The sequence below is a fragment of the Colossoma macropomum genome, unplaced genomic scaffold (assembly GCF_904425465.1).
Source record: "Colossoma macropomum unplaced genomic scaffold, Colossoma_macropomum, whole genome shotgun sequence".
NCBI classification, from domain to species: domain Eukaryota; kingdom Metazoa; phylum Chordata; class Actinopteri; order Characiformes; family Serrasalmidae; genus Colossoma; species Colossoma macropomum.
Genome location: NW_023494816.1, coordinates 140,336 through 165,726, shown reverse-complemented (window position 1 = coordinate 165,726; position 25,391 = coordinate 140,336). Strand labels below are relative to the sequence as shown.

Genomic DNA, 25,391 nt, shown 5'->3' with positions numbered 1-25,391 from the left:
CAAGGTGTAAGCCTTTGGTAAACCTATTTTTTGGTAAATAAATAAATAAATAAAAAATAAGCCTATACAGTTCTGAAACAGCAACTTACGGAAAGATGAGACAAAGATCAACTTGTATCAGACTGATGGAAAGAGAAGAGTATGGAGAAGAGAAGGAACTGCTCTTGATCCAAAGCATGTTAAATCCAAATTCATTCTTGTAAAAGGTGGTGTTAACTGAATGTGTTCATGCTATTAAATTCTGCTAGTAAAAGTTTAAAACATTTTGATGTAAAACATGTTTCCAGTGGGATCTATGCCAAGGTCACATGGTCTCCCATCTGCAGCACATGGAGAGACAGCATACAGACTGTTCTGCATGTCCAGCTCCAGCTTCAGCCAGGCTTCCCCCTCTAGAGACTCAGCACATGAACTCTAATATTTTGTGTTGGGTGACTTCACCTCCAGCTCCAACTCCACCCAGGCTCTACTCACTGATAACCAGACACAGCTGCAGCTCATTCCTTGAGTTAACAGCTCACACATATATAGGCCTGTTGTTGTACCTGCAAAGTCTCTGTTGCCTCTGACTTCTAAGTCATATTTCGTGTCGTCTATATGACGACCATGCTTGGCAGTCATTCGGTTTACCTATGATAATATTTTTATACAGTTAGGGGACTATATTTGTACATGGTTAAGAGTAGTTCTCAATGTATGCCCATTATCATGCATAAAAAATAACATTCTAAGCATAAGAATGTGTCTCGGACAGTAGACGTTTCTCCTTCACACAACACCATTATTAGCACGGAAGGCAATACAAGCCTCTTCTGAACTGTATGATAGCTGCCACTACAGTTAATGAACTACTGCTAATACAGCGCTGTTAAACACCTCAGTGTGCTGACCAACTCTGACTAATGTACTACAGTTAACGAACTACTGCCAATACAGTGCTGTTAAACACCTCAGTGTGCTGACCAACTCTGACTAATGTACTACAGTTAATGAACTACTGCTAATACAGCACCGTTACACACCTCAGTGTGCTGACCAACTCTGACTAATGTACTACAGTTAATGAACTACTGCCAATGCAGCGCTGTTAAACACCTCAGTGTGCTGATCAACTCTGACTAATGTACTACAGTTAATGATCTACTGCTAATACAGCGCTGTTAAACACCTCAGTGTGCAGATCAACTCTGACTAATGTACTACAGTTAATGAACTACTGCTAATGCAGCACTGTTAAACACCTCAGTGTGCTGATCAACTCTGACTAATGTACTACAGTTAATGAACTACTGCTAATACAGCGCTGTTAAACACCTCAGTGTGCTGATCAACTCTGACTAATGTACTACAGTTAATGAACTACTGCTAATACAGCGCTGTTAAACACCTCAGTGTGCTGATCAACTCTGACTAATGTACTACAGTTAATGATCTACTGCTAATACAGCGCTGTTAAACACCTCAGTGTGCAGATCAACTCTGACTAATGTACTACAGTTAATGAACTACTGCTAATGCAGCACTGTTAAACACCTCAGTGTGCTGATCAACTCTGACTAATGTACTACAGTTAATGAACTACTGCTAATACAGCACTGTTAAACACCTCAGTGTGCTGATCAACTCTGACTAATGTACTACAGTTAACAGCAACTCCTATTTTACACAGATTAGACTCACATCTGCTCTGTAGTTCACTTAATTCTGAATTTGCAGCTAAGAAAGAATACAAACCACTTCTGGACTAAATTCTGGTTCTCCAGTTCTAAGCAGTGTGTTTCTCGGGTGTTCTATAAAGGATGGATATAATTATATTACAGAACTGCTTTGTGAGTCCTGAACACCAGTGAATGAAGTACAGTGTCTTATTTCTGCTGATGGATCTTACCTGTGACTGAAAGATCAACTCCACCTTCACCTTGATACTTTCCTCCAGTTTGATTTGTTATAAATGTGAAGTAGTATTTACTTTGATCCTTTTCTCTCATGTTCTTAAATCTGAGAGTGCAGTCACTGTGTTCATCTCCGAGGTACTGAACTCTGCCTCTGTACTCTGGATCATCTGACAGATCAGGAGGTTCTGAACCAGATGTATTCAGCTCTTTAGTCCAGAAAGCTTTTTGGACTGAGTGACCACTTGGATATGTGTAAGTACACTCCATAGTTAATGCAGACCCCTTTAGAGCACAGACAGATTTAGAGTTGTAATTCACAGCCCACCCATCCTGAGCAACAACTCCTGCAACACAAAATACAGAAATGTGTAAATTATTACTGTTTGGGTCTCAGTCAGTAAAAATGCTGCATAAAGTCTCCATTTCAGCTCATTTCTGAGACTGCCAGAATAAAGTTTGGAATAAAAAACTTAAATATGCTGAAGTGATCTGGAGATAAAAGAGTGGGCTATGGGGGGCTCCAGAGTGAAGGAACAGTAATAACAGGAAAAAAAAACATATTCTTACAACTTTGCAGAGACATAACAGCTCTGACTCACCTGAGATGCAGAGCAGAAACAGCAGAGAAACAGTCAGAGACATTCTGAGTGAGATCAGCAGTTCAGCCTGTATGATCATAAAAGCAAATACGACAAAATGCTGTTTATTTACAGAGTCATAAAGGCTGTGTCAGCGTTATCAAACCCCCTAAGCTGCCCAACCATTTTCATAGTGTAGACAAAAAGTACTGAGCTGAAATACACTTCACTTTCCATTTGAGTCTTGCTATGTATCAGGCTTCCATCCTGAAATTTCATGTGATATGAAAAAAAGAGAAAAAAAAGAGAAAGCCTGATGATTTCTGTGAAATAATTTTAAACAACAACATGTCTGCACGATCTTGCTTTATTTTTTTTTAAATAATCTAACATATTTAATGCATACACATTTTATAGAAATACTCTTATTTTATTGTTTGTTTGGGTTGGAAACAAAAGGGTTACGTTTTTTCCCTTCTGTGGTGTCTTGGTACAAACCCAGCTCCAAAAAGGTTGGGACAGTATGCAAAATGTCAATAAAAACAAAAGCAGTTATTAGTAAATTTTATTTGACCTGCATTAAACTGAAAACAACCAAAAGCACATTATTTAATGTTTCACCTTATGAGCTTTATGTCAAATGTGATGCCTGCAACATGTTCCAAAACATGTTTATCACTGTATAACAAGTCTTCAACTGCACTCTCTGTTTATATATTATATGTATAATTATATGTTTTGATGTGCAGAATGTTTCTTGTCGTTGTCATGTTGAAAAAATAGTGGGCGTCCCTGAAATGCTGTGTGCATAGATACTTATTTTTCTGTAAAACTGATTTCAGCACAGATTCTTTTTTATTGCACACGCCTGCAAAGGACCATGGGACATTCAGTGACTTGGAAATGTTCCTGTAGCCATTCCCTGACTTGTACTGTTCTTTTCTCTTCATGGTGTATTTTAGGCCATGAAATAAAGGTTGAACCTTCCATGTACAGGTGTATTTATACTACAATCACCGGGAACCTCTAGACTGCACACAGCTAATCTCCAATTTAATTCACTTTGCAGAGCTCTGTCTTCTCTTTGACATGAAAGTGTTTCTAATGCTATATGATAATGAAACACACAAGCTTCGAAGGAAGAATACTTTTTATAGGCACAAAATTTGTTAAGCTACACTCTTATAAAAGATAGTTCTTCAAGGGTTCCTTAGATAAGAAAATGGTTCTATATAGAACCATCTATGAACACTATGAACACTCAAAGAACCCTGTGCATGATTAAAGGGTTCCTTGCATTGTGAAAGGGTTCTTCAGATTGATGGATGTTACGACCCTCAGTCGTTGTCACTTTTCTGTGTCTTTCTGTGTTTTCACTTTTGTTTTTCTATGATGTTCAGGTCTGTAATTGGCCACACGGGGGCGCACCAAGGTATACGAGGTCACCGAACCACCATTAAAAGTAGGGGATGGGTGCCACTTTGTTTTGGTTACTTCTTCTCCTGTTTAAGGAGTTACACTTTCAGAAATAAAGGTACGAAACTGTCACAGGGGCAGTTCCCCTCTTGACACTGGGGTGGTTCCCTCAATGGTACATCTCAGTACCTTTAGTCAAGGAACATAACTGAACCATAATCCACTGAAATGATATTTTCTGGGTTGTACTGACTCCACACACCCCATCTCGTCTTCAGGCTTTTTATTTTATTGTTCTCTGTTTAAACATTGGCTCATGAAAAGGTACAAATTTGTACTTTTCCACTGGAAAAAATGTATTTAGTGTTCATTATTGGACCTTAAAACCACTGTTGGACCTTTAAGGGTACATGTACATTGTTTGTTTGTACCTTGAAGAAAACATGTACCAGCTCTGACCCTTTATTTCTAACAGTGTAGGGTAGCCATATGTCTTTGTTCCTTTTGATTCAGATTTAGTTAGATTTGTAATCGTTAGTAGTGTTGTTTATTTTGGTATACACTCATCCTTAAAGCCATCAACCCAAGTATGTTTGATCATTTGAAGTAAATAAGCCTGCCATTTTCTGACTTCCATGGTGTCTGGTGTCATTCTCTGTTATGGCCTGACCCTACACCAGGTCGTAACAATGGAGAATGTCCTGTAGATGGTTCTATATAGAACCTTTTGTAAAATGGTTCTGTACAGCACCAAAAACGATTCTGCTATTGTTACGATACAAGCTTTTTTTGGGGGCTATATAGAACCAAACCCAAGACACTGTCCATCAGTCTAAAGAACTGTTTCTTGATTCAAAGAACCCTTTAATCATACCGAGGGTTGTTTGAGTGTTCAGAGTTCTACACAGAAACACTTTTTTTTATTAAAGAAGCTTGAAGAACCATCCTTTTAGAGAGTGTGTGATGGATTGTTCTGAGGCTGCTTGCACCTTCTGTGTGTTCAAATGTAATCTAGTTATAATGTAAGTGTTTGCTCAGTTTAGGTTTACGCATTATTTAATGGGTTGCACCACACAAGTTAGTGTTTACGCTGAACTTGGATTCTACTAAATATTTACACTTGAGTGCTGGTGAAACCACAGGAACCAAATAAGTAGCACAAAGAAGACAACGTTATGAATTGGGTGTTTTCTAGGTTTGGCCCACATTCTGCCCACTTTAACCAACAAACATAAATATGAAGCACAAGCGCTCTGACACCCCACCACAGACAACACCACCATTACTTTTGCATATGAACAAGAGCAAGCAAGCAAGCAAAGTTTATTTATATAGTGCTTTTTACAACAAGTGTTGTCACAAAGCAGCTTTACAGAAAAATCAGCATTACAGAAAAAAAATCCGAGTCCGGGCCCCCATGAGCGTTGCCAGAGGCGACAGTGGCAAGGAAAAACTCAGAGCAGGAGGAAGAAACCTTGAGAGGAACCAAGACTCAGAAGGGGAACCCATCCTCCTTTGGTCGACACCGGATAGCAAACAGTGTTAGTATAAAGTATTATAGTACAAAATGGGGAAAACAGGAGGAGCAATGGTTAATTTGATAGTTTGAGCTTATGCAGCAGCAGCAGCATCAGGAGGGTCAGTTCATGAGGGTGAGGTTTGCACAGCGTTGTATAGCAAGAAGCTCAATGGTGGTCAAGCCGGTCCAGAAGGCTGGCTAGCAGTGGCACCCAATCAAGGCAGAAGAGGCAACAGCATCAGACGCGCAGGATGGGCAGCTATTCAACTTGGCAAAGAAAGGAAAACACACAGAGAGTCAGTTCTGTAATCAGTGATCACAGATTACAGTATTAACAGAGCAGCAAGAAGCATCAACATGACTTATTCAGAGCACAAAAGCATGTAAAACATTTTAAAAACACACCAACAACTTCTCTCTGTTCTGGTCTTCCCTTCACTCCTCCTCCCTTCACTCCCCCTCCCTGTTCTGGTCCTCCTTTCACTCCTCTCTGTTCTAATCCTCCTTTCACTCCTTCTCCCTGTTCTAATCCTTCTTTTACTCCCAAAATGAACGCTAAAGTGTAATGGGAATCACCTCAGACCAACTACCCCTGACTCTGAGACTTTTTAGAGTTAAAAAGTTCTCCTCATCAACATCAACAGCCAGGAAACAGGATCAGAGAACGAGCTAAAGCTTATACCCAACAACATACTGGTTCAGGTTTTTGTTTTCTCATTTTCCAGCTTTCAAAAGCTGGTAGAGCCTCTAAAAGTAAATTGAGACCCAGTTAAGGCATTGTTAGCTTGGTGCCAAAATAACAGTGATTCATAGTTACATCATTGCGTCATAAAGAACACCCTGTGGCCATTCTGGTAGAAAGGCTGTAACTCTGACTGTGCTCTGATACAGCTCCTCTCATCACCGTTACTGTAGCTACAACTCTGCAGGTGGATGAAGACCAAGCAAAACAGACCAGAATGGCCACGAAATACATGAAAAGATATGTAAACATTTTAGATAAAGTTTATGAGGAGAAGGTTAACCTCTTATTTGTAAGCTTCTTATTTGAATTTTTCGTTGCACCTTAAATGGTGTTGCAGTTACGCTGAGGTGCCTTAAACGTAAAATGAATTTCAAACAAGAAGCTTCTGAATACAAAGCCAACATTACCTTAACCATATTTGCATTAATTTACCTCATTAAATGCATCCTTATTTAATAAATAACTTTCACTTGGAAATGTTTAATGAGCAGCTAAGGAGCTGCACAGCAGAGCTATAATAAGCCACTGGAGCGTTTGATTGTTGTCTCACCGGCTGAGCTAACGCTGCGTCCCAAACCACAAACTTCTATAGTTCAAATACTACACTAATGAGTGCACTAGTGCATTAGTGTGCTAGTATGCCATTTGGGACGCAACAATAATAATGCATCACTCAAATATGAAACACTCAAATGTATCAGTTAATATGCTTTAACATTTTTTTTGAACTGAACGTTCTTGAAAAAAAAGTGTTTTACTGTCTTTAGTGGATCAGTTATGGCTTCGATATCTCATAACAAACCACCACTGTGCTGCCAAGTGAAAATTAAGTTGCCTACCAGTGTGGTGGAAGAGTGATTGAGTGACGTCACTGGAATAATACAATTTAGCATTATGCTAGATAATAAAAATAAAGGCTACTTAAAAAGTTATGCTTTTTTCAAACACTGGTGAATGGCTGGTGTTTGCTCATGATTAAATGCCAAAAATTAACTTCACGAAATCCAGTGAATTGAGAAATTACTGAGTGGGAAGATCAGTTTAAAATAGAGTTTAACAGCACCAGAACCACCTCAGTATTTGGATGTTTCATCACAAGACGACTGAATAAGTTCTGTTTTCTTCAATAACCTAGTTAAAAACTCCCAAATAACTATTAGGATTTGGTACAAAGTTGATTGTGATGTAATGTTGATGTGTTCTGTACAGACATTTAAAAGTATCTACACTCCTTAAAAATATCAAATGTGACCAATTACGCCACCAACCCAATACCGTCCAACCCATGATCACCACATCCCAACCACCAAAACCTCCAACCTCTAATCTTTACCACCCCCTGCCGTATCCTGGCCCACTGAAATTTCACTCTACCAAAAATGTAAAAGTTTCCAGTCCTGGAAATGCAATATTTTTCTTGGTGTATTAAACTTATTCAAACTACACAATAACAGCTACTAACCTACCTAATGTAATCTAGGTCACCTTTTGTTTGGCTAAAAGTGGTTAGCCTTGACATAAGCTTTAGCATTACACCAGTGCTCTGTGACTGATCTGGTGGTCCACTGGTGCTTTGCTGAGCATTTTCTGGGCGGCCCACTGGTGTTTAAGCAGAGTATTAGACAAAATTCTACTTATCATTGCTCATTTTCCACTTACAGTCTAATTTACTTTTTTCTTCCTTCCTTTCTTTAGTTATACTTTGTAAATTAGTTTAGTAAATAATTTTAGCACAACTTCAGCAACAACATCTATAAAATCAACTTACATTAGGCCTAATCATTATTTTTTTTTCTCTCAGTTGTTTGTAATATAAGAGTGGACCAGCAGTGGCAAACATTCAGCGGGGTGCTGACCTTATCAAGCCAGTGGACCGATATATCTATGAATTTATTTGTAATCTTAACATTTTTATCAAAAGATAATTGAGTCATGACCTCAATATAACAACTTTGTTGTTATATTTTTGTTCACAAGATATTTAAATCATGAACTCAAGATAAAAATCGAAAAAAAAATATAACTATAATCTCACAGCCTCTCTGGACATCTGTAAATAAATGTTAGACTTTAGATTTAATTATTGAGCTTTTACTGTAAAACTGTAAAATACAGAACAACACACTGTAGTGTCCTGCAATTTACATTTGAAATAATATACCGATTCAAACTACCAGAAGGTGTATATATTTAAAAAAGTCTTCTCAGGTTTGGCTAAACAGCGCCCCCTGATGACGTGGAGCCTCCGGGTCAAATAACGAACCGTGTCAACGGCCGAATTCCCTCTCTGCCTGTGAGAGCGGTTCCGGCTGTAGCTCTGTGCTGGTTTTCCTCTGAAATGGAAAAGTAACTCCTAGACTTCATGATAATCGTTGAAAGTAGCGCTGCTGTTTATTTACACTGCTGAATCCATCATAGCGGACAGTCAGAAATATGGCAGGTGACGGTTTTAATCCTAGTTTCGGTAAACCACGTTTAAAATTGCGTGGAGCAACAGAACCCGATTTAAAATCAAACACAGATCAACAAATCCTTAATAAGCTCTAAATTCTGTTGAATTCAATCCTCGTTTGTGCAGCCCACCCTTAGATTAACAAACACTCGCATGTATGTGCAGTACTTACATACGCCCATGTCCTTTCTTCGTGCAGGCGGACTATCGAAACTGAAAGTGTTCAGAGGAAGTGTGCAGCGGTTTATGGGAAATGTAGTGTCTGTGGCGAAATCGTGCGGTCTAACGTACTGTCCTTCTACCGGTGATTATAGTGGAGCAACAAACGGCTGTTTAATGTTAGAGTAGCTCATTAAATCTAATATATGATGCCAGAATAACCGAGAAATGTCGCGAGTTTATTACTGATATTATGCAAAGTGAGGTTAGATCATGAGTTCTTAAGATTAAAAAACCTTTGAGATTAAAAAGTTCTGTTTGTTCCTGGTGGCGTCCAATAGTCTTTAATGCGATTCCGTGTCTTCCTGGGTTGATATGGCAGTGTAAAGGACTCTAACTGGTATTCGGGGTTGATTACAGATGGATTTGATGTTTTTCTAATGGGATCTACAGCAAACTAGTGCTCTCATGGTAAACATTAAGCTAATTCCCAAAGCCAAACTAATGGTCTGGACGAAAACTAAAACTAATGGAACTTAAGTTGTAATGGTCTTTTTTTCAGCAGGGTGTGTATCTCAGTTGCAGTTTGTTTCCTGTTCTGGGGTCGACACTTAACACCTCATAGTTATGGTTGCTGCTGCATTGCAGCCCCCTGGCTCAGGGGGCTATCTGCAATTTGCAGGAGTGAAATTTCTGCCCACTCGAGAATTTGTCCTGCCCATCCATAAAGCCAAAACGGGAGCACTGGCAGTGCTATCATAACAGTGTTTATTATTGTGGGTTTCTAGGGGGCTTGTTGCTTGTTTAAGCAAAATAACATGTTGTTGGTCAAATAGGCAGGAACTTCTATTCAACTGACACAGCAATAAGAGTATTTTCCTACCTTTATTAAGCGACGTTCATCTCCTGAATCAAAATAACGACCACAGACATGCCTTCTTCTCTTTTTTCCACTGGCTCCCCTCCCCTCCCCACCCTTCCTTCCTTCTATTGAGCATAAAACATATGTACTGTTTCTGCACTGAATGATATTCTGACTAACAGTTACAAGTAAAAACACTACATGAGCAGTATATGGAAAGAGTGATGTTATTTAGCTCAGCACTGCCATTTCCTGTGCCTGGAGTTCAGAATTAGGCAAATACAATATGAGGAAGGAGAAGAGAGCATTTCTAAATAAGCACTGACCGTAGCAGAGCTGCAGCGCAGCATGTTTTCAAGCAGAAATCAGATACACAAGTTTAGCAAGCATCTGTAACCTTGGTTTTTCACAAGTTCTGATGTGTAATCCTAGTACACATCCACTCTCTTAGTTCAGTTAGGATCACTACTGTATTTTAAGAATGTGAAATGTCAGAATTATACCAGTGGCAATGATTTATTTCAGCTTTTATTTCTTTCATCCCATTCCCAGTGGCTCAGAAGTTTATATACATGTGATTAATATTTTGTAGCATTGCCTTTGAATTATTTAACTTGGGTCAAACATTTCGGGTAGCCGCCCACAAGCTTGTCACAATAAGCTGCTGAAATTTTAGCCCATTTCTCCTGACAGAACTGGTGTAACTGAGTCAGGTTTGTAGGCCTCCTTCCTTGCATACACTTTTTCAGTTCTGCACACAAATTTCATTGGGATTGAGGTTCAGAGCTTTGTGATGGCCACTCCATTACCTTCATTTTGTTGTCCTTAAGCCATTTTGACACAACTTTGGAAGTATGCTTGGGGTCACTGTCCATTTAGAAGGCCCATTTGCACCCAAGCTTTAAGTTTCTTGCTGATGTCTTGAGATGTTTCCTCCATAATTTGCTTTCCTTATAATGTCATCTATTTTGTGAAGTTCACCAGTCCTTCCTGCAGCAAAGCACCTCGACAAAATGATGCTGCCACCCCCATGCTTCACGGTCAGGATGGTGATCTCTGGTTTGTAAGCCTCCCCCCTTTTCCTCCATACCTAACAATGGTCATTATGGCCATACAGTTCCATTTTTATTTCATCAGACCAGAGGACATCTCTCCAAAAAGTAAAATCTTTGCCCCCAAGTGTAGTTTCAAACTGTCAACTGGCTTTTTTAATGGCGGTTCTGGAGCAGTAGCTTCTTCCTTTCTAAGCGGCCTTTCAGGTCATGCTGATATATAACATGTTTTACTGTAGATACAGAGACTTTTGTAACTGTTTCCTCCAGCATCTTCATAAGGTCGCTGACTGTTGCTCTTGGATGGATTTGTATTTTTCGCACCAAAGTATGTTCATCTCTAGGAGACAGATCTCTATTGAACAGATGAATGTGGTGTCTTCAGGTGTTTGGAAATTGACATCCCAAGGATGTACCAGACTTGTGGAGGTCCAGAACTCTATTTCTGATGTCTTGGCTGATTTCTTTTGATTTTCTCATGATGTCAAGCAAAGAGGCTAGTAGTGCCTTGAAGTTAGGCTTTAAAATACTGCCACAGGTACATCTCCAATTAACTCAAATGATGTCAGTTAGCCTACCGGAAGCTTCTAAAGCCATCATGTCATTTTCTGGAGTTTCCCAAGCTTTTTAAAGGCTCAGTCAACTTGGTCTATGTAAACTTCTGATCCACTGAAATTTTGATTAAGCAAATTATAAGTGAAATAATCTGTTTATAATTATGTGTCGGAAAAACTGCTTGTGTCATGTAAAAAGTAGACATCCTACACTGGTAAAAAAGATGGTTCTTCAAGGATTGTGTAGTAAAAAAAAGGTTCTATACAGAACCATGAACACACACAAATCATTTGCATGATTAAAGGGTACTTTGCATGGCGAGATGGTTCATCAGATTGATAAGGAATGCGCTGTATATGATTCTATTTAGAATCTTCTTGAAAAGGGTTCTATATAGCACAAAGAAAGTTCAGCTATTGTTATGATGCAAGCTTGTTACAATAGAAGAACTCTTTTTGGTGCTATATAGAGCCATTTTTGAAGACATTCTATATAGAACCACCTAGAACACTTTCTTAATTAATCGGTAGAACTCTGTCATGATGCAAAGAACCCTTTAATCATGCAAAGGCTTTTTTGAGTATTCATGGTTCTGTACTGAAGAACCCTTGAAGAACCATTTTTCAAGAGTATAAACACCCTGCTAAAACTTGTTGACATGAAATCTGTGAAGGGAAAAATATGAGTTTTAATGACTTAAACCTAAGTATATGACAAACTATTTCACCTTCAGTAAATTTCATCATTTAATGTTGGTTTATACTGCCATCTAGAGGAATTTAGTTAGATTTATATGTACACTGTCCTATAAGGCCCATCACTGACTGACTGATATCTGGAGCTCGTATCAGCTCACCTGACACTTCATCCTTCTTTCTCTTCTGCTCAATCATATTTCAGTTATTCATCAACAATGCAGTTGCTTTTTCATTATCAAATGTATTTTTATTTTTTGTCCTCAGGGATCAAAAGTGATCCAGCAAGAAACACACAAAGGCAGATTTAATGATTCTGAAGTTGGAGGCAAAAGACAGGAACGGAGCTGAAATTAAATACAGTAAATACAGTATTTCTTCTATTGCTTGTTAATGAAATATGTAAGTCGCTAGCTCATAATGTCTATAGTAATTACATTCAATATACTTTGATTTCTAGTAGAGTGTAAGATCATGTAACTGACATGTGCAAGCAAACTATCTCACAAGTCCTGTGCCTTAAGGTAAGTCTCGAGTCCTCAGACTAAGAAAAAATTTTAATTCCTAACATAATATTAAAGGTGCAATTGCATTGTCATTAGCTTAACTGTAGTTTGGAGTTTAATCTGAGTTTAAACCTGAATGAGTCATGTGGGTTCTTAAACTCCATTGCTGCCTATGTTGAAAGCTGGTTTAAATGAAACCAAATTGCTATCATTTAAAATTGGCTACTAGATGGTGCTGTATCTTAGTTTTAATTGAAGTTTGTCTTAAACTTTCCAAAGGCATGGTTTTATTGAGGTTTAAGGCAAGATTATTTTAACTGAAGCAAATTTTCAGCACAGATATTTAAATATTTCAAACCTAGGCCCAGATACCTTCAAACATAATGTTCTGTGGACTTGTTTTAATGCAATAGTGCTTAATTAAACACACACTGAGGTACCATACTCTACCTACTACTACTAGAGGAAGCGTTAATCACTGCAATCTTGATTAGGCTTTTTCAGAATGTACTGTTTAGAGAAGCTAAAGAGGACCTGTGTGCAGGCTATCCATGGCACTTTCCATGAATCTAGTTCATTTTATGCCTCAAAACTTTTATACTTTACTTTTTTTTTCTTTAGTGTTTTTGGACAATGTATTGAAGAGTCTTTAAGAAATGTCTGCATGAAATTTTAGGTTATGTGTTTTTTTAGAGTTTGTTGCCTGAGTTATTGTGCTATAGACTCTTATTGTGAAGGGCGGGAGAAGTAGCCACTTGGTATACAAGTAGGATAGTATAGAGATGAAAAGATATGTGGACACTTTAGATACTGTCTGTGAGGTGAAGGTTAGCTTCTTATTCGTCAGCTTCTTATTTTAATTTTCTGTTCTACCTTAAATGCAGTTATACTGAGGTGCCTTAAATGTAGAACGAAATTTCAAACAAAGCTCATAAATATGACACCAACGTCACCTTACCTCAGTAAATACACTAATTTACCTCATTAAATATACCCTTATTTAAGAAACACCTTTCGCTTAGAAATGTTTAATAAGCAGCTAATACAAGCACAACAGAGCTACAAGCCGCCACTGAAGCGTTAGATTGTTGGACTTATCTTACTGGCTGAGTCCTAAACCACAAACTTCTATAAAAGGGTTTCCTGTTTACAAACATTACTGGGTGTGCACATAGCACATATTTATAAAATATTTATAGAGTTCTACATAAAACTGTAGTAGGATATTTTAATAGCCTAAATCACGCAAAGCTGAAGTCAGCTGCTAATTCACCAGCTTCTTGTTCCAGTTTTCGCATTCCACGTCAAATGGTGCAGCAGTTTCATAATGACGCCTCAAGCCACTGCCCAACTCAGGCACCATTTTTAGGCTGAACAAGAAATTCAAACAAGAAGCCGATGAATATGAAGCTGACTTAGCTGAATTCAGTCTCGTCTAAATCACAGTGCTACCACTATTAAAAAATACAGTTCGGATGTGTTGGTAGTCGAACACCCTATCAAAAAAACACTCTATTTGGATATGAAGAGGGTGTTGCACTGACTTTTGCTGCCTTTGGGACCATCAAGATCCCGATGTGCCCTTTTGATGGCCTGAACCATTTTACAATACTATGTAAAATAATCCAATAATAACATAATCCAATTTATATAATAAAGTAATCCAATATATCAGTTAATATGCTTTAAAAAAAATAGCTTTAAACTGTGTGTTCTGACAAAACACATTTTGTGTCTTAGGTGAATTGGTTATGGCTTTAATATCTCATAACAAACCACAAACCACTGTGCTGCCAAGTGAACTTAAAGTTGCCTACCAGAAAGGAGGCTGGGCGGTTGTAGGATGTCACTGGAATGCTATGAATTAGCATTATCATAGCAGATAAAAATAAAGGCTACTTATAAAGTTTAGCTTTTTTCAAACAGTGGTAAATGGCTGATGAATGCTAATAATTAAATACCAAAAACTCCATGCAGTCCAGTTAATCTTAAAATGATCAGATTGGAAACATGAGTTTAAAATAGAGTTTAACGGCACCAGAACAGCTTTTGTAGCACATAGGTTTGGCAATATCTATGATGACATTAGGAGCAAAGAATTTGATAGTATTTAATAATGAATATGTAAAGGTACACACTGTCTCAGTATTTAGATGTTTCATTGCAAGATCACTAAAAATGACCAATTCCTTTGGTTAAATAATTTTCAAATAAGTATCAGGACTGCAGCTCTACCAGTGTTATCCACCTGGAAGTAAGTGTATTGTTGTAGTGATGTAACATTGATTTGTTCACTACAGACATTTAAAAATATCTATACTCCTAAAAATATAAAATGTGACCAATCACCCCACCAACCCAATACCATCCAATGCATGACCATCACCCCACAACCAGCAAAACCTCCAACCTCCAATCTTCACCGCCCCTAGCCATATACCGCCCTGCTGAAATCTCACTCTAATGAAAATGTGAAAGTTTGCAGTCTTGGAAATGCAACATTCAAACTGAGTGTAAATGAAGTAAACAGCTGAAGACGGACTGAATATACTCCAGGTAAGAACGAATTCATTGAGCTAGTTGAACTAGGACGAACCCACCCAGCAAAAATTTGTTGAAAAGACAACTTTGCCAGACGCCTCAACAACGTTTGGAAGTGTTCAGAATTTCCGTTCCTCCTCTGGATTTATATAAAGTCTTCAGATCAACTTTCTTCAAAGCTCCTGTTATATACTGGAGTTTTTGAACATCTGGGATTATGTTCTAAAATGTTCAACATCTTTTTTATACTAAATAAAGACCGAGATTTAGCCCAAAAAACAATGTCCATATCACAGCTGGCGCGTGGTGGGAACAGGCAGATGGCTAACTAGATGAGTGTTAGGCTTCAGATTTAATTATCTAGTTTTTACTGTAAACTGCAACTTACAGAATAACATGCAAAGCACCTGTATTTAAAATATATTGATTCAAGATACAAACAGGAGTTACATTTTAAGCAGTCTTCTCGGGTTAGGAAAAACAGCGCCCCCTGACGACGCAGAGCCGGGTCAAATAACAGACAGTTTAAGGCCTGTATTTCCTCTTTGCCTGTGAGAGCGGTTCCTGCTGTAGCTCTGTGCTGGTTTTCCTCCGAAATGGAAAAGTAACTCCTAGACTTCATGATTATTGTTGAAAGTAGCGCTGCTGTTTATTTACACTGCTGAATCCATCATAGCGGACAGTCAAAATGATGGCAGGTTACAGTTTTGATCCTAGTAGTTAAACCACGTTTAAAATTGCGTGGAGCAACACAACTCGATTTAAAATAAAACCTAGATCAACAAATCCTTCATAAGCTCTAAATTCTGTTGAATTCAATCCTCGTTGGCGCAGCCCACCCCTAGATGTAAAAACAGTCGTATATCTGTGCAGTACTTACTTACATACGCCCATGTCCAGAACGCCAGTTGTTTGCGCAGACGCACTATCGAAACTGAAAGTGTTCAGAGGAAGTGCGCAGGGGTTTATGGGAAATGTAGTGTCTGTGGTGAAACTGTGCCGCCTAACATACTGTCCTTCTTCCGGTGATTATAGTGGAGCAACATTTTACAACAACAGCTGTTTGATGTTGACAGTGGCTCATTACATCTTTAGATATAATGCCAGAATAACGGTAAAATCGAGAGTACATTGATGATTGCATTATATGTTGCAAAGCGTGGTTAGATTATGAGTTCTGAGTTTGGACCTGCTGAAAAAAGCAGATTGTGCAGATTGTGAAAAAACCACTTTCTCTCTCCTACCCTTCCCCCACCCTGCTCTCCCCAAAGCTGTGCAGCAGCTGCTCTGAATGCACACATATATATTCACACACACACACACTTAGGCCAGTTATAGATTGACTGTTTGTGGTGTGGTGGCTCCAGGAAGTACTGCAGATGAAAATTACTTTATCATTCAGCACCAACACATGACAGTCATTAGCAACAGTCCTCATTTTGCTGCACTGAATCACAGACCACTTTTTATGTTGTTATTGTTAGCTATCTGATGTGATTTTTTTATCTAGCAAGCTAATGTTGCAGGTTGTCGATCAACCATTGTCCACTGCAGGGCCGCTGGAACCATGTTGGCAAGCAGGCATTTGACCCACCACTTTTCAAAGTACTGTGGCAACACCCCGAGACTTTTTGAGTTCAGGATGCATGTTTAGGCAGAGTAAAACTGAGTGGCAGAGCCAATCAGAATCTCCATTTTAGCTGGGAGGTGCATTCGGACCTGCCTTAGATGGTGTGGACCTGTCAAACGTTTTTCTTTAGTTTGGTTTTGACATGCGACTCCACCCAAATTCAGGCAGCACAAAACAACTGAGCCATGCTAATTCACGAGATAATTCAACACCAGGGCACATTTTCACTGTACTGTCTGCACAATCTGCTGCTTTGACATTTCACTCTTCACATTTACACTCTTTACATTTTCACTCTATACACTTACATCGTTCCTGCCCGGCTCTTTAGAAAACGAACTGGGTATGAAAACAGCCTGATGTTATTCAGATGAAGACAAATACTGCTATCTGAGGCTACAGCTACTAAAGCATCATCAAAACAAACACTGACACTTTTATGATCGGGTTCAGAGGTGAGTAGAGTAGCCTAAAGCAATACTCAAGTGAAAGTATTGATACTTGCATAAAATAATTACACAAGTAAAAGTACCTTCCCTAAAGAAATAGAAAATAGAAAAGAGAATCTACTCAAGTACTGAGTACTGCAGTGGAACATCCATCATTATTAAGATTGTGCAGCTCTTTTCTTCTCATTTTGGAATTTTTTTGGTCTAACATACAAAGCTCCAAAGTCAGAGATGTAACAAATCACAAACCAGTACAAATAATGCCACCATCAAAACATATTGAAATTAAACACAAAAAAATGGAATTAGTGTTTAAATACGAATGGCTAAAATGTAAAGGAGTAAAAAGATACCTTTACTAACTTTAGGAGTAAGTAAAAAGTAAAGTATTATGATTTGAAAATTCTCAGGAGATTAAAAATCCATCAATATTTTACTTAAGTAATTGTAACTAGTTACTACTCACCTCTGAATAGGCTTATGAAGACATGTCATTAGCATGACATGAAAGGCAGTTTTAGTCAGAGGCCTCATTGCATTTCTTCACTCAGTGAGCCACTTTTTTTTGGAAACTTTTTTTTTATGTTTTGCCCCACCATTTTTGGAGGTGTGGTCTCATTAAGTGCTCAGCACCCCTAAAGCTCTGATCCTAGAATTGCCCCTGCACGCAAATATACATTTCCATCCTTCATAGACTCTGTAGACAGGCTGAACAGCTGTGTGTCAGATATTTCTCAGTGGATGTCATAAAATTATCTATAACTAAATCACAAAAAAAAAAAAAACTGAAATACTGATCCCTGGTACTAAAACTCAGAGAAAGCTGCTTTATGAGAAGCTTGGTTCTTTCGCTTCATATACAAAACCTGACTGAAGTATGAAACCTGGGTGTGATTTTAGATTCTGAGCTCTGTTTTAACCCGCATGTAAACACAGTGACTAAAGTAGCTTTTTATGATTTGAAAAATTTCACTAAAGTTCAGCCTTTTGTATCTCTGAGTGATGCAGAGAAAATGTTCATGCATTTATCACAAGCAGAGTTGATCACTGTAATGCTCTTTTTTTTCTGGGCTTCCTAAGAAACCAATCCATCCTCTACAACTCGTACAAAATGCAGCAGCACGGATCCTAACGGGTCATATCACTCCTGTTTTAAAAGAACTGCACTGGCTATCTGTATCATTCAGGATAGATTTTAAAATTCTGCTACTAGTTTTTAAGGCTCTAAATGACCTTAAAGCACTGCTTACGTCACAAAGTGTTTGTCTGTTTATGTACCAGCACATGATTTTAGATCTGCAGATACTGACAGAAAACATGGAGAGACTCGTTCAGTTGTTATGCTTCTAAACTGTGGAACTCAATTCCACCTCTTATTAGACAGTCAAGCTCAGTGCTCACTTTTAAGAAACATTTAAAAACGTATCTCTTTAACTTAGCATTTAATTAAAACTCTAAGTGTTTATCTTTTTAATTTAATCTGTGTCATTTTCTTATATGATTTTACTCAAAATCTCTTGTATTACTGTTAAACTTTATCACCTGTCTGTAAAGCACAGATTATTATTATTAATATTATTATCATAATAATACAGACTCTCTGACTGTAAACTCACTGGGCAGTTCTGTAAATATATTGCTTCAGTTGTGCAGAATGCAGACTCAACCTTGAGAGAGGTGGACCTCAGTAACAATGACCTGAAGGATTCATGAGTGGCACTTCTGTCTAATGGATTGAAGAGTTCAGACTGTAGTCTGGAGATACTGAGGCAAGTGTCTTCTTCTTCTTCTTATTATTATTATTATTATAAAGCAAAAGGTTTTAATCATAATGATTCTAATGGTCTTTTTTTCAGCAGGATGTTTATCTCAGTTGCTGTTTGTTTCCTGTTCTGGGTTCCGTATCTAAAAAATGTCTCATAGTTATGGTTGCTGTTGCATGTAGCCCCCCCTGCTCAGGAAGAGACAGTTTGCAGGGGTGAAATTTCTGCCCGCTTGAGAATTTGTCATGCCCATCCATAACGCAAAACAGCAGCACTGGCTCCGCTGCTATAACAGTGTTTATTACTGTGGGGTTCTAGGGGGCTTGTTTATGGAAAAGACCCTGTTGGTGGCTGAATAGGCAGAAACTTCTATTTAATTAACACAGCAATAAGAGTACTTTCCTACCTTTATTACGCAACATTCATCTCCCATTCATCGACCGCCAAAAGCATGAGGAGCTTCAGTTTAAACTGTCAAACTGGGTGAGATTAAGAGTGTTGCAGACTTCACACGTTCTTCTCTTTTTTTTCCACTGACTCCTCTCCCCACCCTTCCTTCCTCTTATCGAGTGCAAGCCATACAGTAGTTCTTACTGGTTGAGCTAAAAATTGCATTCCTTTGAAGAGCTGCTTCATGTTTAAGAACGTTAAGTAGGCTTGAGTGACATTGTGAACTTTTCCCCATTTAATCAATTACTTATATTTTATGTAATGTGGGCAGTAACAACATTTTCTGGACTAGAACTTCACAGTAAAAATATTCCATAAGGAGTATTTGGAAAAAGTGATGTTGTTTAGTTCAGTGCTGCCATTTCCTGTGCCTTGAGTTCAGAAATACAATATGCGGAAGTAGAAGAGAGCATTTATAAATACGTGCTGACTGTAGCAGAGCTGCAGCGCAGCCTGTTTTCAAGCAGAAAATTGATACATGAGTTTAGCCAGCGTAGCAGGTAAATTTAAAGCTCTCATGCTTTACTATTCTTATGCAGCAGTATAACATTCATATTCTAATACTGCAGTATGACATACGTGACAAACTATTCCACCTTCAGTAAACTGTACACTTTTATTGGTTTATACTGCCATCTAGAGGAATATAGCTATAATTACATGCACACTGTACTATAAGGCCCGTCACTGGCTGACTGACTATATAAGCTCACCTGACACTTCATCCTTCTTTCTCTTCTGTTCATTCATGTTTCAGTTATTAATTCATTTTTTCAAATGTATTTCTTGCTTTTGTCTTTTTGGTTGAAAAATGATCCTGCAAGAAACACACAGGAGCAGGTTTAATTGTAATTGGAGTTGTAGGCAAAAGACAGGAAATGGGGTCCCCTGGGTAGAAATGTTTAAAGTAGTTGAGGCTCTGGGCTCCAAAGTGTTGTAACCAGCTACACTGCTAAAATTATATCTTGGCAAATGAAATTATCTTGATTCTAGTCAACATATATTTCTCATTTTAATATTTGGACCCAAAAAAGTTTGAACAGCAGTTAAATGCAAGCAAAAAACAAAAAAAAACCAGAAAGCAGTGATTTGTAAACTGTCTTTTACAGGCATTTAATTGAAAGCAGTGCAAAGAAAAGATATTTAATATTTTATCTTATCTACTTTGCAGATTTCTGTATACAGTTAGGTCCATAGATATGTGGACATTGACAAAGTTATTGTTATTTTAGCTGTCTAGCACAGCAGATTTGAGTTGAAATTAAATAATAAACATGAGCTCAAAGTGCAGACTTTTCAGCTTTAATATGAGGACATTTACGTACAAAATGGGTGAACAGTGTAGGAATTACAACCATTTTCAGACATAGCTCCCCATTTTTAAGGGCTCAAAAATATTTGGACAGTTGGCTGTTTGGATGTTCAGTGGTCAGATGTGTGTTATTCCCTGATTGTTTCACTTACTAGTAAGTAGATAAAAGGTCTAGAGTTGATTTCAACTGTGGCATGGTACATCTGGAATCTGTTGCTATTAACTCTCAAAATTAAGTCTAAAGAGTTTCACTGTCAGTGAAGCAAGTGTGAAAAATCAAAACCCATCAGAGAGATAGCAAAACATTAGGTGTGCCCAACCAACTGTCTGGTACATTATTTAAAAGAAAGAACGCACTGGTCAGTTCAGAAACATGAAGGCCCAGAAGATGATGAAAAGCAACTGTGGTGAAAGACATTTCTTTCCCTTCACAACAGTTGACCAGATCAAGAGGGGGTCAGAATATGTGTGTCATAGTCAAAAATCTAGAGAAGTGAAAACCAGAGTAAATACAGAATAATCTGTATGAACAGAATAAATATGGAACAATCAAAAGCACCTGATTTGGAGCTTTTCACAGGTAAACAGGTGAATAGATAACAGTGAATGCTATCATCAACAACATTTCTCAATGAATGACTGCAAGAAATGTAGAGATTTCCATCTACAATCCATAACATTTAAAGATTCAAGGAATCAGCAGCAATCTCTGTGCATAAAGGACAATGTCTAAATCAAATATTGAATGCCTGTGATGTTCAATCCCTCAGATGGCACTGCATCAAAAACCAACCTGCTTCTGTAAGGAATATAACCACATGGGCTCTGGAATACATTGAAAACCCCTTTCAGTAAACAGTTTGTTGCTGCATCTACAAATACAAGCTAAGACAAAAGCCGAGCCACATATCAACAACATCAAGAAACACCACTGACTTCTCTGGGCGCTAAAACTAATCTGAGAGGGACAGACGCAAAGTGGAAACGTGTGCTGTGGTCTGATGAGTCTACTTTTCTGTTAATGCTGAGGGGTACACACTGCTTGTTGCTTGTCCCTGCTTGTTTCTGCAAGACAGTGCCAAGCCACATTCTGCATGTGTTATAACAGCGATGCTCAGTAGTAAGACAGGGCAAGTGTTAGACTGGCCTCCTTGGAGTCTAGACTTATCTCCCTTTGAAAGCATGTGGCACATTATGAAGTGCAATAAATGACAACAGAGATCCCAGACTGTTGGAACAGCTGAAGTGTTATATCAGGCAAGAATGGGAAAGAAGTCCTCTTTTGCAGCTACAAAAACTGGTGTCTTCAGTTCCCAAATAATTACTGAACGTGATGTAACACCCTGGTAAACATGCTCTTGCTTATATACATACATAAAAGTATATGTATATACACACATACATATCATTAGATAGGGCTCTTAATGGCTCCCCCGCCTGTCTTCAGCAGTTACATAGCTGAAACCACCTTTGCCTCAAGGTAAGTCCCAAGTCCTCATAGTAAGAAAACATTTGAATTGCTAACATAATGTTAAAGGTGCAATTGCATTGTCATTAGCTTAGCTGTGGTTTAGAGTTTAACCTGAGTTTAAACCTCAACGAGTCATGTGGGTTATGTGGGTTCTGCTGTGGCTTTGAAAGTTGCAGTTTAAAGCACACCTGTGGTTTCAAATAACTCAATTGTTATCATTTAACAATCTTCCACTAGATGGTGCTGTATCTCAGTTTTAACTGAGGTTAATCTTAAATCTGCTAAAGACTTTTTACACAGACAGGTTTAAGGCAAGGTTATCATGATTGATGCAAATTTTCAGCTCAGAAATTTTAAATATTTCATACCTAGGCCAAGATACTTTCTGCCATAATGTTTTGTGGACTTTGCTGCAATGTCCACTGAGGCAGGCAGAACTGCTGCGATGTCCACGGAGACAAGAGGGCCTGCTGCAAAGTCCGCAGCAGCAGGAGGCCTGCTGTGACGTCCCCGACGGCGTGCCAGCTTAGCAAAGGCCTCAAGAAGAAGTGTTCTGTATGATGCCTGAGAAAATGTTGCTTGCAGAAATATTAAAATTGCCTCTGAGAAAAGTCCTAAAAAACAAAACTTTCACAATGTCTGGTGGGGTAGGACATTGTAAAAAGTCAAGGTAAAGTTTGCACTGCATTGTAAATCCTTCACAACTGCCATCTTCACCATCAAACGCACTAGGGGTAGCCATCAATGAGGGAAGGAGAAGAGATTTCCCTGACTGGAGAGTGGAGGGTAATTCTTCAAGATATTTAACCTCTCTCTCGGGAGAGAACAAAACTCGCTGCATCTTTGTTAGGCTTGTTGGTCCTTGTTTTTCCCCAAGATTCAGACTGAATATATAATATACTAGACTCACACACAACAGTTGTCAAGTTACCATAATTGGTGGGAGTCCATGAATGAGGATGTTCATAAGTTTGTGTCTTCTTTTTCAACTTGCTCTCAAAACACCAAAAAACACCAAAGACCTTACCTGCAGGCAAACTCATGCCATTACCTATTCCTGGAGGACCTTGGTCACACATAGCAGTTGATTTTGTGACCAACTTAGCTGAATCACAGGGATTTACAACAATTGTAAGTATAGTAGTATAATTGTGTAGTAGATCGATTTTTGATCAAGAACATGGATACAGTTGAGCACAGGTTTGCCTCAGAATTCATTTAATAGATATTTTAAAAATAAAATCAATCATTTTAGAATATGGACATGTCATTTTCTCCACAGGCTTGTATCTAATAATAATCTCACATCTAATAACCTTCATTTACAATACATTTAAAAACAATATTCAAATACAAGAATACAAAAATACACATAAGAAAATAAATTATGAATAAAATGAAATACATATATGCATAATAGAGCTTTTAAATAAGACAGAAATAAGTGTATTAGTAGTCGAAAGGATTACAGTAAGCAAAGGCACGAATCATGGTGATCCTTACAGAGACAGTTGTAATTGTTTTGATAGTTTGATTTTTAAAGCTAGGACTGTGGTTGAAAATCACATGTAAATTTGTGGCATTATTGGTTACCTTCACTGACATGGTCCAAATATAACTGTAGCCCAGGGTTAAATCCTAACCCTTGTCGTTCAGTGTTTTTTTTTTTTCAGCATGTATAGTTTGTGAGAGGAATGCATTTCCACACATGCGTAGATGAGCAGCTGTCTCGTTTGGTGCGCCGAGTTTGTCTGGAACATACTGAAGTTTAACGTCGTCCTGACACCTAGCCTGCGCAGAAGCATAAGCAGCAGCATTAGCCTTAGCCGCTAACGAAGGCTGTAGCTGCCAGTATCCATAGCTAAGCCCCTAGCTTCAGTTGTAACCCCTTTTGTTTGCCTGTTTTGTATGGGGTTTTTATGGACTGTAGAGTGTGAGTTTGCCGTTTTAAACCACCTCCTTGGACCTGGAGCTGGCTGATAGCGTCCCGAGCTACCGGAACGTTTGGGGCACCTCAGCACAGCCTACGAGGGAGGTTCATGCTGCCCGAAAGCGTTTGGAGGTACCAGGAAACGTGCGATTGTTCCTCGGGTTAGCCCACCCTCAGCTCTTCTGCCCGTATCCAGAGGACACACTGTGTTCGTGAGTGCGCATTATAGACTGTCAGTGTGAGCCAGACACACAAAGCTGAAACTCACAGACTGTGAGTACACCTTGCCCAATACACACGGATCCCCTTCCTGCTGCAACAGGCCTGCAACGTTTGTTGTTTTGTTCACTTTGATTTGCCGGCTTTAAACAGGGTAAAAATATTCCTGTAGTGAGTGACCGGTCATCTCAGTAGTACTGTACAGTTAAGTCTGGTAGGAAATAAGGGAGTAAAACGTTTGTGATTTAAAGTTCTTATTTCATGTAGTTTAAGAAAGACGGGTTTTTCAATATTGTCATTCAGACTGTGCTTTATGTAAAAGGGAATTTCAAGTTATAAGCTGAGCATTACATTTCTACTTTTTCTATAACCTGTATCTGACTCTACTCACTGAATATACTGTTGTTACGTTTAGCACCAAGTTAGAAACGGTTGGTTAAGTTATATTGGTGATACAATAAACTTAACTGGTGAGAACCATACCCACGATCTCAGGTTAAATATTCATCTACCCCCCTCTGTGGTAAAAGAGGGCTACATAACAATAGTTCTTTCTTCTAAGGATTCACTTGTGGATGTCTGGTGAATCCTATATTGTGTTTATTAATTATATCAGTGAGTGGCAGCATATATAGAGTAAATAGCAAGTTTAAGGCTTAACACTGACCCCTGTGGGACCCCACGTGATACTGGGTGACCCTCCAAAGCATAGGTACTCTAAAATAATCTTTGGGATGTCTTAAAGGGCCCATATCCTACATTTTTATTATATTTATTTTTTTTTTCTCCTTATACTGGTTGTGTGTATTTTATTTATCAACAACATCAAAACTGATTTTTACATAACCATTTTCCAAACCTCTCTTCATCCTTTAAAATTAAACCAGCTGTTTTTGTTACTGTGCTTTTAACCCCTTCAAATCCCAGGCTTATTACATACTAAGCCTTCTTATTCAGTAATTACAGGGACTTCAGTGCAAACTGATTGAGCTGTTCTTAGATTATAGAAGTATGTGTTAAAACTGGTGGGCCCAGGCCATGTAAGGGGTAAATTACCTGTTTTGATTGCCTGCATTGTACTGTGCCTCATTCAAATAACAGTCTGGACTAAAGCATTAATGGATGGGGCTAAACTGCAATAGGGTGAATAGGCAGATAGATGCAAATGTCTCAGCTTTCATGAAATTGTTTT

General features: G+C 38.4%; 1 protein-coding gene across 9 annotated transcripts in view; it reads right to left on the bottom strand.

Moving 5' to 3' along the window:
* Positions 1-19,343, bottom strand: part of LOC118800120 (sialoadhesin-like) — a 31,542-nt gene extending 12,199 nt beyond the window's left edge. For 2 of the 9 annotated variants that reach the window (XM_036560267.1, XM_036560276.1), the window contains exons 1-3: positions 2,708-2,767; positions 2,495-2,561; positions 1,889-2,239 (exon numbers count right to left, since the gene is read on the bottom strand). In XM_036560267.1, coding sequence (XP_036416160.1) covers positions 1,889-2,239; positions 2,495-2,561; positions 2,708-2,752 — 463 coding nt within the window. In that variant the 5' untranslated portion in view covers positions 2,753-2,767. Of the gene's footprint in view, positions 1-1,888; positions 2,240-2,494; positions 2,562-2,707; positions 2,768-8,416; positions 8,487-8,773; positions 9,624-9,647; positions 9,727-15,855; positions 15,917-19,223 lie in introns of those variants that run through there. The other 7 variants (XM_036560275.1, XM_036560268.1, XM_036560269.1 and 4 more) reach the window with 7 other exon arrangements.
* Between the last annotated feature and the right edge of the window lie 6,048 nt (positions 19,344-25,391).